The sequence below is a fragment of the Phalacrocorax carbo genome, chromosome 1 (genome assembly GCF_963921805.1).
Source record: "Phalacrocorax carbo chromosome 1, bPhaCar2.1, whole genome shotgun sequence".
Lineage (NCBI taxonomy): Eukaryota > Metazoa > Chordata > Aves > Suliformes > Phalacrocoracidae > Phalacrocorax > Phalacrocorax carbo.
The window spans coordinates 38,732,084-38,749,866 of record NC_087513.1 but is presented as its reverse complement, the minus strand read 5'-3'; the positions used below and the strand labels follow the sequence as shown (position 1 = coordinate 38,749,866).

General features: G+C 38.7%; 1 protein-coding gene across 17 annotated transcripts in view; it reads left to right on the top strand.

Moving 5' to 3' along the window:
• GRIP1 (glutamate receptor interacting protein 1) overlaps nucleotides 1–17,783 on the top strand; it is a 334,186-nt gene that overhangs the window by 212,977 nt on the left and 103,426 nt on the right. For 15 of the 17 annotated variants that reach the window (XM_064448948.1, XM_064449022.1, XM_064448920.1 and 12 more), the window contains exon 2: nucleotides 12,258–12,338. The exons of the other annotated variants lie outside the window; for them this stretch is intronic. In XM_064448948.1, coding sequence (XP_064305018.1) covers nucleotides 12,258–12,338 — 81 coding nt within the window. The remainder of the gene's footprint in view (nucleotides 1–12,257; nucleotides 12,339–17,783) is intronic. 17 annotated transcript variants of the gene reach the window in all.

The window sequence follows — 17,783 nt, the reverse complement described above, 5'->3', positions numbered from 1 at the left end:
TTAACGATATTTGTTCCATGGTTGTTGTCCTAACTCCTGTTAGGAGATGTTTTCATGAGCGTTTACATTGCTAGCCAGCCAAAATGAATGCCTATCTCTGAGCCTTTACAAGACCTGGAAGACAGAATGTGTTGGCTGTGGAGTGCAGGAACTTGCTTTTTTCAGGTTCTTGGGGCAGCTGACTGTGCCTGTTAGGCTTAATGCCTTCATTCTTCTTTTGTTTAGATACTTAGTGCTGTTGTACACCTTCATATATATGTTCCATAATTAGACTGCAGTACAGAGTAAATGCGGCGTCTTTTTTTTTTTTTTCCCCCTCAGGGACCTTTCAAGAGATGTGGCACAGTAGTCTCTGATCTTTCAGGGCTTGACAGACAACAGGTTAAAAGCCACTGCCTTAACTAGCAATTCTTACCAGTCTCAGTGGCTTGCTTTGCTGTTCTTGTGGTCTTAATGAGTGTGTTCAACTCTTTGACTCTGCAGCAGGGTGCTTGTTTTGTGCAATACGGAAATCATAGCTAGGAATCATTGGCATTTTTTTAAGTACCGGTTATTTCTTCAAGTACCTTAAAGATCAAACTTCTGCTGTCATCTGTCAGACATCTTTCACCAGTTATTGATATAGGTCCTGTCCTCTGTGTTTTCTTGTTGATTTGGTCAATAAAATTCCAGCTATGCCTGCAGTTGTATCAATCTTCTGGTTGATTGGGGTAGTGATGCTGGCTGTACAGATGCTTCCTGACATGGTTAACAACGTATTGTTTTCTTCTGGATTTCAGAGCTACAGCAAGTAGTTGAAAGCATTTTGTTCTATTCTTGCTTCAGAATTGCAGTTTTAATATTCTCTGTCATTGCTTGTCTTGAATGTTTCTCCCTTCCTTCCCAATGGCAGTTTACATTAATGTGTACTGTATTCTGCACCAGGCTGTCCTTTTAGAGACTTCAGATAATGAAGAATGTAGCATCTTTGTGAAATAATGGTGTGGCCTATTTGGTTTAACTTGTTGAGCTTGCTACAGATATATTTTACTGGTTGCATAGTGTGCAGATGTTAATATATTTAGCACTTGCTTGGGTCTGAAGTCTTATACACTGTGTCTCATTAATTGCCTATATTCTATTCTGGCTCCTAAAAACACCTTGGATTCCCTCAGTCCTTCATTATAAAAACCTGGACAGGTTACAGACTGGCCATGATAGAGTGATCTGGACGCTGGCATTCATCATGCTGTTGGTCTGCCAAAACTGAGGCTTGTTTGACCTTCAGAACACAGTGAGCCCAGACGGTTTATTTGAGCTTTTGCCTTCAACACCGTGTTTCTGCAGAGTCCTTTATCTGATAATATGTCAGGTTTGTTTGAGCTATTTTCAATGTGAGAGATTTCATGTTATTTTTAGTTGCTTTCTGCTGTCTGTTTTGAAATTATTTTACAAATTGAATAAACGCATCATTAAAATTAATCACATGTGCATGCACGCACACACACAGAGTATTATGATGGATCTGAAAGTGCTGGCAATACACTGATAATACAGAGAAAGATGTAAATTTACCTCACCATCACTGTTGTGTTTGGACAAAAAGTTTAAGTAGAGTTTTCACGCTATGAAAACAGAAATCCATCTTTTTTCTCTCTGCAGTTGTGGTAGGCGATAGGTTGATGCTCTTGTTGTTTCTAGGAGCTTCAGAGCCAAAGACATTGTGAATATGTAGCTGTGAATTCCTAAAGGAGAAAGAGTCCTGCTTAAAGAGTTTGGGGGATTGGTGAATGGAAAGATTAAAAATTACTTACCTATCTTCTTGAAGGTTACGGCAGTATAATTTTTCCACTAGTGTCACATTGATCCATCTGTATCTGTTTATTGATGTATTTTCCATAGGATTACAAAAAGCTGACTCAGACATGACTAAGCTGCAGGTAGGCAAAGATGTGGGGAAAGAGTTCTAATAATGACTATTTTTCCAAATTTGAGGAATACTGCAGACATTGAACTGATTGCCCTAAATAAGCTTTGAGATTAAATAGGACTTGGGAGAAACTGGCAAATAGAGTATTTGACAGGTTAAAAGGCATGCCATAAAGAACCAGGTGCATGGTTAGATGCTGTCTGGAGCACAGAAAGTGGCCTAGGCTTTATGAAAGCTTTAAGTAAAACAAATACGCAGATATTATTTTGTCAACTTGACATCCCTTTTGTTACCATGCTTTGTTCCCACTCCTAAAAGTATGCAGCACTTCATTTCAAAAGACACTTACTCTGCACGGTGTTCAAACTTGTCACAGCTTCCAGAAACAGTGATGTTTTCCTGAGAACTGAACTTAGTCAAAGTTATTGCACAGTTTTTGTGGATATAAACTCTTCCAGGGCAGGGGCTGAAGGTAAGACAGTATTTCACAAGGGTGCAAGGAAGGTGACAAGTTTATAGCCTGGCTATAAAAAGAAGTGCATTCTGAAAGATCAGTTTTTCACTAAGCCTGAGCCGTGCCAATTTGGACTAATAATGTGTGTCATTTAGACTATAAATAAGTGGGGCAATCCCACCGGTGTGCCAATATAAATACACTGGTATTGGTATAATGTTTATGCAGCTTCTAGTGGCAGCGTAGGAATTGTTTTATGAATCAAACAAAGCTTGTTAGTGGGATTAAAAAGGATAACTATAGTGCTGTAAATTTATCCAACATATTACTAAGATGCAAGAGTATGCTTTACTCTTAATATTGTCCACACCAGGGTTGTGCAATTTTTTTTTTGTTTAAAAAAATAATTTCACTCTGCACCAAATGGATATCCCAGTACAAAAGCAGCATGTACCCCACCAAGATCAGCCTATATTTGTGGTAAGTCGTGCCCAGTAAGAAGAACTGGTAGGATCCGAGCCTAAAGCAGTAAGCACAGTAATCTGTGTGATTTCTGGAATGAACAGTACATGAGAGATATTTTTTCATAAGATCATCTGCAGAGGGGAAGAATGTTATTAGGAGTAATGGAATGACAGTTAAAGCAAGGAAGGAAAATTGTAGACTGATGGAGGGAACTCTTTTCCAGCTGTGAGATCTGATGCATCCTGTGGAGCAGTCTCCAAAGGAAAGCAATGGAGATGTCATCACTAGAGACACAAGTAGGCTGAAAAATACATGATGCAATATACTGCAAATAGCATTAGTACAGCACTGGAATGGAGACAGAATAAATAACCTCATGAAAAAATTACCATTCCCAATTTCTTGTCTTCGAACGTAGTGTTGTGACTTTGCTTATTCTTATTTTTCCTGAAGCAAACTAAACTCCTGTTTTCTAAACAGTTATATTTTACTTACTTTTTATGCAACTTGGGTGACAGTCTCGCTGTCTCAGCTATTAGCTCTCTCTTTGCCTTCCCACAGCACACACACCACCAGCTTCTGCTTTCCCTGGTATGCAGTAGAGAAGTTCCTGGTTGACATCCTCTCTTCCCCAGTCTCTGTCAACTGCAGTGATAGTGGCCTGGGTGGATGTTCCTGATGTGCTTTGCATTATAGTCTGCACAGGTAGAAGGTGGAAGGTGCCTTCCCCACAGGTACTCCTAGAAGACCATTATCCATATATATACTGACAGGAAGAGGAAATACAGGATCTTATTTCCTTTAAAATAATCTAACAGCCGTGTTTAAACATCACTTCTACTTTTTCAGTTTCAAGCAGTCAGACTTCAGGGAAAATCTCTGCTGAGGTTGAGCTAAGAAAGCACAGTTTACATCTTCAGTTTCTTCAAGCTTTTTCACTTTCCCAGCTTCTTCAGTTTCTCTCTGCTCTGGTTAAGCTTTACCTATTTCACTTATGTGCTACCTGTATTATTTCTAGAAACAATAAACAGAGGCTCAGGACAACTGAGGGAAACTCACTTTGAATCCTAAGATTATGTAGCAATTCAGTAATGATTCTAGTTTATGACATTTGAGTTTAGTCTCTTAACAAATGCTTGATGCTGTATAAACAAAAAGACATCAGATTTGAAGTAGTTTGTGGTTGGGGTATTGTTTAAACAGGATTACTTCTTTATTAGATAATCCACCGAAGTTAATTTCACCATATGCTAATATCTCTCAAGACATGTCTTCAGCTTTCTGCAGATCCTGCATATTTTAGGTGGTCTTGGAATGTTATGAATTTTTCTGAGCAAAATAGCTTTGGAAGGTGATCCGCAAACTTAGCTGGTTAGGGAACCAAGCATTTCTATTCAGGTGCCTAAGCACGGGCTTAGGAACTGAACTCAGGATAAGCAAACTTTGAGGATATTCAGATCATTTTTCAAGTGGTCAAGCTTGCTCAGGTATTGTAAATATCAATAGGAAATGGATTCACAGTTATGCATAATTATAGAACCCTACTTCTTTTGCTTCTAGATTAAAACTGAGCTACTACTGTAATAAGTAACCATATAATAAAGAAAAAATAATTAAATTTACATAAAGTATAATAAAATTTAATAAATTTTCACTTTAGAGAGACAACACAGTTATTCAATGAGTGCTCTAACCATTAAAATTAAGGTTCTAAGAAAACCTGAGGACACATCTGCTAAATGTGGGAAAGAAAATCACCAGAGGAGCTATTCTAACTTTTCCTTCTCATAATTCTCTCATGTCACACACACCAACAAATGTTACTTACAGAAGCAGTTGAAACCCTATGTTTTCTTAATAAAGACTGCTCGAGAGCACTGAGCACAGAGTTTGATAAGAAAGGATTAAGATTAAATACATTCATATTTGTCCTACTTGGAGCCTAGTTCATTAATGACTGCTTTACATCCAGCTCTTAGAAAATTTTAGATATTTCTAAGCACTACTTTGAAGAGCTGCACTGCCATTTCAAAAATGAAGTCTCATTGGAAGTGATTGAAGCCATAGTTCTAAAAGGAACTCAAAAAATTGTTATTCCTCTGCACCAGTAGGAGAAATTAATGCTTTTCATGGTTGGAGCTCCCATAACAAGTCTGAAAGGGTTAGCATACGGGCAAAGCAAATTGTTAACATTTTGTTGTTTCAGGAAGCATATACATTCAAAATCTGTACATTATACATCTGCTAAAAAAACTTAGCCAATTTTGTCTCTTTTTTCAACTGTTTATAGTCCATTACGCTCTGACACAGCTGTGGTGACATTGTGATAACCATGAATGTTCCAGGATGTTAATTTTTCTCTAGACTTTTGCATTATTTAAAAGCAAATAGGGTAATAGTTAAGCATAGATAATGCTAAGGATAATAGTTACACGAGGCTAAAAACATTTGTGCCAAACCTACCATCAATAGTCAAAGTGAAATTCCCACTATTCACTGCTTCCTAGCAAATTTCAATGTGGTTTATCGATTCAAGTGAATTCAAGAATTCAGTTGTAAAACTTACCAGAGTTTTAGAACTTCCAGTTACCTTTTAAAAGTTTCAGTTACTGGGGTGGGGAAAGGACTGGGTAATAGTGTTCTTGATATGATTCATTTACAGCTGTCATAGTCTCAGTTAAGTTATGTTGGTATCTATCTACTGATTGTGACTGCTGCTGGTTACATTGATCAGGGTATTGCATAAATATTGAGAGTTTAGTCAGTTCTCATTCAGGATTATTTGGTCTTCAAGTTCAGTGAAAAGGTCTGTCCACTGTCTTTAACAGAAGTCCTGTCAGCTGGAAGCTGTAGGGTGGTGTGATAACCAAGCGTCAGCTCCCTCCTTGATATTTTTTCCCTTCCCATTGCTGTAAATCAACCCGAAAATTCCATTTTCCAGAATTTGTAACAGTTTAAAGAAAATTTTTATGCATTTTTACCAGAAACAAAGAACTGGAAATGAGGAGATGAGCTTACTCTTAAGGCAAGGGGCATTTTTTAGAGTGGTTCTGATGACTTTGTAGCGGTTGGGCTACTCACAGGGGTACACAGGGGATCCTGAGTTCAAATTTCCTTTTCTCCCTGATGTGATGCAGGGCGTGGAATTGATTGTAGAGGAGATAGCTTTACTCTTTTTTTACTTTGTATGACATACCTAAAACATTGATCAGAATGAGCAGGCAAGGCTGAATTTAGCTGTAGCTGGGAGTTTGGGTACTCATCTATGAATGTGAGATGGGGGTTCAAGTCCCTGCTCCAGTAAATATTTCAGCTTTCTTACAGAATCAATGTTCTGGAACAGAAAGGTCTGAGTGTAGAAGAGAATAAGTTGTTCCAGGAATGGTCCTAAAATTTGTACTGACAATCTGTGTAAGCCTTCCCCAACTTCAGAGCTTCTGTAGACCACAGACATCAGTGGATACATATTTATTTTTATCTGTGCAAGCCTCCAGCTGCAAGCTGTGGGGATAACAGAGAATGCTGTAGCTCAGAATTTACCAACTGTCACTGGTATGACACTGTGCCAAAAATGCTGCTTTTAGATAATGCTGAGCTTTATGCCATTTAAAGAAGAAATTCAGGATGTTACAGATATAGGAAGTATAAGAACCTATGGTATTTTTTACTGTACTGGCAGGATTCATAAAAAGCTGTTGCTTTTAGTGAAAAATAGTCTTCATTATAAAGTTAAGGAGTGGCACATTTCTGTGAAGGGGATATTACAGTCCTAGGAATGCCTGAACTGTGACCCTGGAGCTTTTAATTTTTGGGAAACTAATCTTGGGGATGTTCTTCTCTCACCTGTAATCATCCTCTTGGCAGCTTGTTGCATTGTCATCCTCTGCCTCTGTATAGGTATGTGATTCTATACTAGTCTGAGGTGCGTGCCATCCCAAATGGTGTAAGTAACAACACGCACCGTCGATCTTACTCCTCCCATACACTAAGACAGCTGGAGGTGTAGCCAGCTGAAGATTTAATGTGCTTCCTTGTGGAGTCCTGGGACTCGCGTTAGTTGGAGGTGCTTCACGGTGGGGAATGTTTGATGAATGCCTCAGATTACACTTGCCTTGGGTTCTGAAGTCTACTTAGGAGCTACCTGGTCAAACTCTAAAAAGGTGTAAATTCAGTTCTCCCTTGGCCAAAGAATGGCTTATCCTGTCACAAGACATACTTATGCTGTTGAAGAATGAGGATGAAAAACTGGAAGATGGAAACTGTTCTCTCTTGTAATGCTTCCACATCTACTACTGAAAAAAATTTAATCTAGCTTCCAAGCTCCTCAATATCAAAAAATACCCCTGCATTTGAAATTCCTTATTTACAAATTTGGTTCGATGTTATTTCCCCTGCTCCCAGAGGAATGCAGGCTTTGCAGAAGAGAAGCAGGTATGAGTGGTGATGTAGAGCTGAGAATGAGCTGTTGTGTGGGAGAGACAAGATACAGTAGTGAAGGATCATTGCATTTCCTCTCCATGTAGGAGGGCCGCTCAGGGGCAGCGGCTGAGTTCTTCAGTAGCTCAGTGGGGCAGGAAGAGGCTTCCCCTTTGTATCTGACAGGACACAGTTGTGTGTAGTTGACTTCTGGGGCCACCTGGTGCTGCTCAGGGTTTGGATTCGTTCACTGGGTGTAGTAGTTATCGCCTGGATGTGCAGCAGCAGCGAAGGGAACATCCCCTAACTGGTTGTGAAGACTTGAATTAGGGAGTCCGCTTAGACTTTACCACATCTGTAAACTACATCCTTGTGTCAGTAACTTTCACAGACACCTTGAGACACACGCAAATGGTTCAGCAGCCATAAACTGCCCAATACGTTGAACTCCTGGCCTTGACTTCTGAGGAAATATCTCTAGGCTTTCCTTTTATTCCCTCTTATATGTTGCCAGTTGGTATCCTTCAAGTGACATTAAATGGAATACAGCAAATATCTAAAGATTTCATATGGTAATTTTGCTACCACAGTACCAAGCACATGATATAGATCTATACACATTGTCCAGTGTATAATCTTTGTAGGGTTACATTACTGTTGGTTTGTTACAGTACATAGAGCCCTTAGTCTTGGACAGAGGCCCCCCCTATAGTAGGAGCAACACAGAATGATATAAATGGGTCACTAACTCAAAGAATGAATCATTCAGTTACAGGGTAGAGATGCCAGCAAGTTAAAAATAGGCAGGAAAGTGCAAAAAGCTGTTTATCTGCCTCACAGTCAATAGCTAAAGGCAATAAGCCTACAGTAATAGCTGTAAGCAGTAGGACTACTTGCCTGTCCACTTGATCGTTATCTTTGCAGTCTTTAATTAAAAGAATTTTGTACAGAGCTTTAAAAGGATGATACGGGAGCTACCAGTATTTGGGGCTGTTTCTTGAGGACATGTAAAAGGAGAAAACAGGAATATCATTTTGCTTTGCTGATTAAGAATCTCCGTAATCTGCAAGGCATCACCTCTGAAATTATCACTCTGTTCTGCCAAGAAGGAGGCAAATTAACAGTCGGTATCTTGTTCGTTATTGTACACTTACAACTGCAAGAAACATGCTAAGTATGAATTTTGGGGGGAAGTGACCCTCACCTATTAACAGCATAAGAGGGTTTATTTGCTATAGTGACTGAGTGAAGAGAGCTGCTGGTATAGCAATCACTTTTATATGACCTACTGACTTGCTAGAAATTGTTTACCCTGGGTTGTCTAATCTCTTAGCCAGAGGAAATTAGGAGGGGGGATGGGAGGGGACACTAAAAAGCCAGTGATGTAACTGATACAGCTCCAAGAGCGTACCCGCATAGCTAAGCTACTCCCACTGTAGTGGATGTGACCACCCGCAGTGCGATTCCTCCAGAAGCAGGCAGGAGCTGGTGCACCGAGCAGCAGGGTTTGCAGCTGCCTGTCTGTGTGTTCCAGGTGAAAGTGTTTCTATGCTCAGGGGCAATGCAGTTTGGCCTGTGAATTCTTTATGGTCTGTGACTCGCTCCCTGCTGATGGTATATTAGTGTTAGAGGTGTAGGTAGGTGAGATTTACACTTGTGAATCTAGCCTATTTTCCCTCTGCTTTGTATGTGGGGCTTAAATACATCACAGCTTTACCTAATTTTGAGTTATTGTCTCCCATTGTTGGGGAATGCTTCATACCCTTTTGCTCCTTTGCTTTTTCAGGGTGTTGGCTTGCTGCGTTGGGTTTCGTCTCTAAGAAGTCTACCTGTGCTGTAGAGGGGGAAGCTGGTAATACAAAACACTTAGGCAAATCCCTCTAGGCACTGCTATCATGAGACTTCTTTGTATGTTTTAAGACCCTCTGCTAACTATAGAGCAGATGGCATCATCAGTAAATTATAATTTGATAATAAATTCTTGTGGCCACACGTAAAACTTTGCTAATACATACAAATAAATTTTTCCCTGCTTTCGACAGCATGAATGACGTCTGACATTTCAGGGTTATCAGGGCTTCCTTGTCTCTCATGTTACTTTGGTCTTTAGGATGGTATCTATTTCTGCATCTGTCTGCTCTTTATATTACTTCCCTGTCTCAAATACACATCTCTATAAGGCTGTTAGCATTTTCCTCCAGTTGGTTATATTTGTTTTCCTTTGCTGCTGGGAATCCTTTACACTGATTTCTGGTTATGTTGGCAGTGTGTTTTTACTGCTAAGTGGACATTTGAAAAAGAATCCCTTCCTGTCCTGAGAGCAGCTTCCCAAACCACCAAAGATACAATGGTTCATTCTTCTTTCCCAATAATAATTGGGCATATTTTGTATTAATGGGGGTTGAAAGTTTATGAAGCAACTTTTTGGGCCTTCCCCCCCCCCGTGAAATTCTGTAGACAGATTAAGAAATGTAACACAATTACATGCCTACAGTACCTAACCCATATAAATATCTGATAAGTTTTCAATGTTAATATGCTTAAATGAAAATACTAGCTTACTCACATATGCAGTCTCAGTTATGTTTCGCATCTGCTAGTTGTTATGTAGAAAATCCTAAACTTTTTGCTCAGGCTCCGTAGTAAGTAGTTTGAACATGTACTTCCCTCTCCTCATTGGTGCTGTTAACCAGAAAGATTTGCAGCTTGTCCTTTATTCTGAACTCAGGATAGCCGCAGGTGCAGTGCAATATTGGGAAAATCCTATTCCAGCATTAGATTGTAGCTGATTTACTCATTTGCTCAGTGACAAAGATTCAATGAAAAAGGTCTGGTTGTGAAAATTCTTCTTTCCTTTTTGCCCTTTCTCCAGTCTGATGAAAATAATTCATATGTAATAAGTCTGACTAGGAGAGGACTGTTTTGTGCTGTAAATTGATAGATTTTTTCATAGGTAGGGCATACATTCAAATAGGGCCCAAAAGTTATCACCATCCATCGTTTCCTGAGAAATTGTATTACGTTTCCTGCTCACTTTTTAATAGAAAAAATGTGTGTCTTGCACTATCTGCTGTCACGTTCAGCACTTGCAAATAAGTAATAATGGATGGGACATGAAAGCCACATGTTATTGATGAGCTCTATTTTTTTGGTATTGATATGAGTTTGGGAGAGCCTTGTCTTCAGTTCAAGCTCAGTGGTGCTTCTTCTATGAAAGAAAAAAGATAATCCTACTTCCTTCAGAAGCTCTGGTTCACTCTTATTTTAATCTTTTTCTTTAATGAGGGGATGTATATTCTGCATATGCATTAATATTAGCTTTTCTGCTTTCCTCAAATGGAAGAATAAAGCTTTACATGTCTACCTTTTCCTTAAATTGTGTAGCTGGATCTATGTTAATATTTTTTCATACTTCTGTATTTCCTGTAGCTGACAGCTTTTATTTTCTTGGAGTTGGTACTAGCATACAGTATAGTCAAGCCTGTTATCTTTCTCTTTGTAACAATGTAGTCCTAAAGCAATGGGAGTTCAATTTACTGTAGAAAAAACAATTATATTTGCTGTTGAGGTGTTTTACCAATATAGGTTCTTCATTGCTTTCTGAATTTTCATCAAGGTGCATGGCTATAAAACAATATTTTGCCTTTTTCTGTCCTTTTTTTTTTTTTTTTTTAGTTTATTTAGTTTTTTTGTTACTCCCTCTACCTAACAATATCAGAGTTTATTGCAGAGGTCCTGGTTTTAAAAGCCAGCCAGCTCTTCCAGTTGCTTCTGAGATCTGGTTTGAAATTAAATTATGCTGACTAAACCCTTATCTCACTTGTATAAAAATGGGCTGCTGTCTTTGACAAAAGTTTCTAAAGAAGTTTGAGACTTTGCAAGATGTAAATAGTGTAATCAGCAAAGAAGGCTTATAACATCAAGATTGTCAGCTGAAAAGAAAAATTGATCTCCAGAAAATGTTGATATGGTTCTACTTGATCTGAGGATGCTATAGCACATAACGTAGTCTTTGATTCTTTTACTCCTTGATCTGTATTTAAGCATGTATTCATGCACATGCTGTAAATGCATTGGTCCTTTGCAAACTGAAGGAAAATATGCAAATATAAGCATTTGATAACACTTTAAAGTTTTTGAGCACTCAATTAAAGGATAAGCAAGAGAGAAGCCTGATTTCTTCTCATTCCTTTCTTTCAATTGAAATAATAGCATGCATAATATTATTCCTTCTCTTTTATTGACATTTGCTTCCTGAACTTATAGTTTGTCCTTTTTAAAGCTACGATGCAAATTATTTTTTCCCTACAATCATTCTGCTCTTAAGAGGGATGTAGAAGTGACTCACTTTCTGCCTGATGCTGCCTTTAATTGATGACTCATCTGCTCATCCCACCATTAGTGGTCTCTTATGTGCTGAGGTTGATCAGTAGGTGTTCCACATAGCCTCCTGTTTAGACACAGAGTGTTACAGTGCCATTCTTCAGGCATAAATGTGCCTGGCCTATTTGGCAACAGCTTTCTGATGTTTTCCCCAATCAATCATTACCACAGAAAAGGAACCACCCACTGACAGATCCCAGAGGAAAAGGAGTGCATCTTTACAGCTGGAATATTCAAAAGCTTCTGGAAGCCTTTCACTCCTGAACAGTGATGGTACCTCTCTCACTTAAGTCTTTGACACATGAAGCTTCTTAACATGAGAAGAAGGAAATTTCTATGATTATGTTAGAACTGAAAAGGCCTTTGTATACCAAGCTTGTCATCAACTAAGCGTTACCTCCAGTTTTGGGTTTTACCCCAACCTTTTCAGCTCTGCTATTCAGAGCCTTTGTCATCGAGTCTAAACATGACATTGAACATTGAGTCAGCATTCAGAAATACCCATCCTCATCTAGCTCATAGCAGCTCTTGTGCTCTGCATTGCTAGTTTACGCAGTATTTGGGTTAAAATTACGTTGTTTTTGACATTATACTTAACAGTAACTGGAAGTGTTGCTTGTTTCTGTTTAGATGAGAGTCCTTACACAAAGTCTGCAAACCAGGCAAAGCCACCTGATGGAGCACTGTCTGTGAGGAGACAGAGTATTCCAGGTAAGACTTGCTTTGCTTTTTATAACACCTAACTTATTTGTGAACAGCAAGGTAATACTATTCAAAATTCAACTGGTTATAAAAAGCAAATGAATTACAGTTACTATGGAGGAACTTCATAAGGAAGGTTCCATGGGAGCTGTAAGGACTTCCCACAGTTAGGTTACAGGGCTTTTGCTGTGAAGAACATCCCTGTGTCTCTGTCTTTTGCAGCAGATTTCAGACATTGATCACGACAACCTTTTCATCAGAGGCTCGCATATTTTCAGGCGCCGTGAAATCTGTTCTTTGATATCTGGTTTTGATGGTATAGGGAGATTGGCTCGTATTTTCCACTGCTGATCAGACAGGCTCAGAAATCTAGCAGGGCAAGACTCTGTCAGAGTTCTCATCTTCGCGTGATTTTCTGCCACACATATGCCATCCTTCTCTTTTCTGTCATCCTGTTGTACAAAGCTGGACCACTAGATCAATGGTTAAAATATGTGATCTTCAAACCTGTGTCTCTTCTAATTACTTCAAACAAGTCTGCAAAATGTGCTCATGAAAAGCAAGTTTTGTATGTATTATGCAGCAATCTAAAGGGATTTTCATCTCAAGTAAAATTTGAGAGATCTTTTAATGAAAACAAATGAATACTGACACAGGTTGTGCATAGGTAGAATAACTGATGTTGCTAGTGGCACCTCAAGCACAGTAACCTCTGGCTCAAAGGAAAGACGTATTGCAGTAGAAAGCAGAAACTGTAAGGTCACGTCACCCACCTTCTAATGACTAATGTTAATGTTCTCTGCACTCCATCGCCACCTTATTGAACAAAGTCACACAGCCCACAGGGAAGCTATGGATACAGGGGATGGAGCTCAGACGTTTACCACTGCCAGGCTCAGATCTCATCCCAGTAGCTGTAGTGATCCTGAAGGACCAAAGTACATGTTTTGTGGATGCTTTGTGTGCATGTTCGTATGTGTGAGAAAGATATGGATGATTTACTGTTGCTCATAATGAACATTTTTGTCTGTTAAAAACATCCTAGTGATTTAAAGGTTGTTATTTTTATGGTATAATCATGAAGATCATAACAGTTGTGAAATGACACGACTACAGTGTCCAGTATCAGTTATTGTTATGAGAAACTCTTTAACTATACAAGCACCAACCAGATTTTTTTCAATCAAGACTCATTGCTCTTCAGAGTGAACTAAGACTTCTATATGAGTACCTCTTCAGGTAATGCTTTAGTTCATAGGTCACTAATATTTAACATTCGAAGTATCTACCTTTTTCTTTAAATCTTTTTAGTTTTTTCACTGTGAACGGAGTAGTTGTCATTTATGGTGTGGTTATTGTTTTTATAAAACACCTACGCTAAGGTCCGAATACAGGCTGAAGTTCATGGTTTCACGTGACATTTTGAGAACTCCTGGTCATTTTCAGTTGTGTTCTTTGAAGAGAAGGTTTGATGAAAGCTGAAGCAGTGCAGTTTTTCTTTAAAGCGTGTGATAAGATTAGGAATTCCAAGTGTTGAATAGTCGTCATGACCAATGACCATCTATTTGAATGTTTTTTTAAAGTTATTGTATATTCTGGAGTTTCTGAAAGCACTGCAGATAAATCTTTCCTGTGTGCTGTGCATGAGTCACAGTTTGTTCAGAGAAATAGTACTGCCAAGTGTTTGGTGAGGTGTACTCTGTTTCATTTCAGGTGTTCTGAAAAAACTGATCTAAGCTTATGTATGTTCTTCAGCTTTTAATATAGTGAAGACATTTATCTTAATATGTTCTTGCATCTCTTGACCTTAGGAGCCCCAAAGGATAAATGAGATTGAGCTGGTTGGAGATTTAAAAAATAGTTATTAAAACTTATTCATGCCCTAACAAATTCACATTTCTAACACAGTAGATGTTGTAGATTTAGATACATAAATACCTTTGTAAAATTAAGCACTGTTTTGAGAAGTAAATCGAACATTTAGGACTTGACTGAGGTTTCTGAAAATAACCTATAAGCTTTTGTATCACTTGGACACTGAAAAAATTTGACCCCATGTTTCATATGTAAGCTAGTACCTTGTTAATAGCATCTATCCTTGCTCGTCTGTGGGCAGTTTATCCACATTATGGATAAGGTCTGACACAGATGCAGACGCAGCTCAGCTAGCCAGCTTGGCCTGGCAGTAAGAGAAGTACTAGTAGTCTTAACTGGTAGCATTAACTAGTTTGAGACCAGAAGTAGTACAGCAGCTTTTGCCTGGCAGCAGGATCTGGCTTCTGACAATACATAGGTTAGCTCCAAATAGCTTTTACATTGGAAGGTATGATACAATGAACCCGGTAAATTCTTCTAGACCTGGATGGAGACATGTCAGCTGGAGTTATTGTTAGTAATCCTTACATGGAAAGCATACACTGTAAGGAAAGCATTCATTTCTATTCCTCCCAAATGGTATGCCTGATAAAACATCACATTCCTGAAGTGTTGTTTTTTCAAGCTTGAAGTGTGGCAGTGCCTTTGACAGTGTAGCTGTCTAATCCACTTGACACTCTGTCATTCCTGAGACGCAGACAGCAGATGCCCTATTCCCAAGGAATGCTCTGGCCCTTGAATGAGCCAAAACCTTTGGTTTTAGCAAGGTAAAATACCTTATACTGAGCCTTGCACTGGTTTGAAAAGTCTGTGGGGAAAATACTAGTGAAAATATATATCCAGCATGTGTGATGTAAAACTTCCAGCATAGTGTGGGGTTGTGTCATCTCCCTGGGCCTGGTGAAGGTTCCTTCTTGTGACATTTGAATTCACTTTAAAGTACTCCAGTGGTCCTTCCTTTGGCCAGATATCAAAAAGAGCAGCTTTTGTTGCTGTGAGACCTGAAACTACTATACTGACTGTAAACTCCAAGCGGTTGTTTTTATCCTTCCATGTGAAATTGTATTGAAAATGCAGTATTGATGAGCAAAGATTGAATGCACAGAGAAGGCATATAATTCTATAGAGGTTACATGGAGCTCAAGCTTGGTTTATTTTACAGGAAAAAATGTTGAAATAATCATTTTATAATTAAAGTCAAATGAGCACATACTGTGAAATCAGTGCACTGAGTTTAATTCCTTTCATCCCCAGAAGCAGAGAATGGATTAGGCATCTCTCTCTGGAGCAGAACTTGCTTGCTTAAGATGCGGAATGCATTATTCATGTGATGAGACTACATGTCATATTTATCATGTCTTCACATGGCACAAAATCAACAAGCAACAGATCCCTTCAAAGGGATTTACAGAATTGCTGAAATTATAGTTAATTCAAATTATAAGTATTAATATAATTGCAGTTTGAAACTTGAACTTAATTTTGCAGATGCATAGGTGTTTAGTTATACATACATGACTGTTTGAAACATTATTTAGCTTTACAGTCAGAATTTCTTAATGTAAAAATGAGGCTTGAGGTAACACCAACATGAAAAGCAGCCTGTGAAGTAAGAAACAGATTTTCTCCTGTGAACCTTTACATTTAGACTGTTGACCTTTATATAATGAAACCTTATTGCTACTCTGCTCATGTAGTAGGTTACAGAAGCCAAGGAGTGTGTACTGTGCCTCATTCAGGAAACTAACACTGTCGGACTAGTACATAGGTATATAAATGAAAGAAGCGTGTTTTAAAATTCATGGGTAAGACCCTTCCGTCAGAATCACAGATCCAGTTATAAAAGTCTTGTCATTTAAAAATAAAATATTTGATACTCACTTGTTAGCTAACCTCTTGAATCCCTAGGTTTAGATGGCCGGAGTTCTTGGGCTGAGGTTTCTTGCCGGCTTGCCGAGGGTCAGAAGCGGTCCCTAGCCAAGGGGAAGCATTAGGTCAATAGCACTTGAGTCAAAGGGTGTCATTCCTGTAGCTGCTTATTTCTGCAGGAGCTTCAGAAAGGGCATCAAATATTCCAGCAGTACTGATACAGTGTCAAAAGCTGACACCACTGCTAAAAAGGCACTTTGAAATCAAGGAGACTTTAACGTATGCTTAAAGATAAGCATGTTCTCAGCGCTGTCCTGAACACAGACAGGCTGAATAGCTGCTCCCACACTTTCCAGACTAAAATCCAATGCCCTCTCATCTGTTCTAACAACATGGAAAAGTCTGTCTACACTAATGCTGCGGAAATTGTTCACTTCATTTATTTATTAATCTGTTTTCAATTCACTCACTGAAAACTAGGAGGATGGAAGGCAAAGAAATGACCTGACACAAGCATAAAAATAATTCCTCCATGAAAGAAAAAAAAGACACCATAAACTTGAGGCTCATTAAAATATTTCATAAAATCTGGAACAGAAGTTTCATCTTGGTATTAGTCCAATTCTGTGCTTTTTATTGAGACTTAAAAGTTGCTATTATTAAAAAACAACAACAACAAAAAAAACCCAAACATTTTAAAATAAACAGTCAAAACCCCCACAGTTTTTAAAAAGCTGAAATGTTTCAGCTTCTTAATGTTTTATTTTTGTTGGCTGAAATCCAATAGTAAGTTTCAGTTAAATTCTGCAGATAGTTCTAGTTGGATCAAAAGTCTATTTTTATAGGGAAAAGATAATTTGTACCCAATCTATTTGACATTAAATTTTTAAAAGTCCATACTTTTTACTTCTTGCATCTAGTGGCTCAGACATCTGCACTGTGGGAGACTTCTAGAAATGTGAAGTTTTGTTGTCTGAAGTGGTCAAGGGCTCAAAACTATAACTCAAACTGTAGTCTGGGACAGATATTTGAATCATCTGTAAATTCAGAGATTTAGTTTAGCTAGGAGGATTGCAGTCATGTAGCTGTCTCTCTCCTAAGAAAATTCTTGTTCAAAGAACCGGTGCCAAATAATGAGCAGACATGGTTGGAATATTTCTTCAAACGGGGGAAATTTCCATTTCTCTGGGACAGAAGAAAACACAGCTGCCTGCCTTCTGCCCTGCTCAGTGGCCCTAGCAAAAGGTCCTTGAAGTCTTGTCCCCTCGTCATGTTGTCTTTGATCCACTGTTGTTTCACCTCCCACCTTACCCTTGTGCTCCAGCTGTGCCAGCCCCTGGAACCCGCAGGAGCCATTACACCTTCCCAAATCTCATTCCAGCCACCTTCTATTCTATGGTGATACCTGATCTACTGAACAGGCAAATTGTATGCATTTATGGTGAGAGTGCATGCCAACCCTTATGGAGAAGAGAAGGAAAGACCAAACCTAGATGTTAGAAACCATTCCCGTGATATTTTCTCCACCATGGGAAGGATGTTTTTCTCTAACCAATTTTTTTTTTTTTAATTGTTTGTCATTTGCAAGTTTTGTATGCAGTTGCAGGGATGCAGGGATGCAGCTGTTAAAATAAGTTCCTTTACTCTGAAGGGAAATTCTGAAGACTTTGAAGTCTGAAATGAAAGTGACCAGATTTTTCAGTTCCTTTG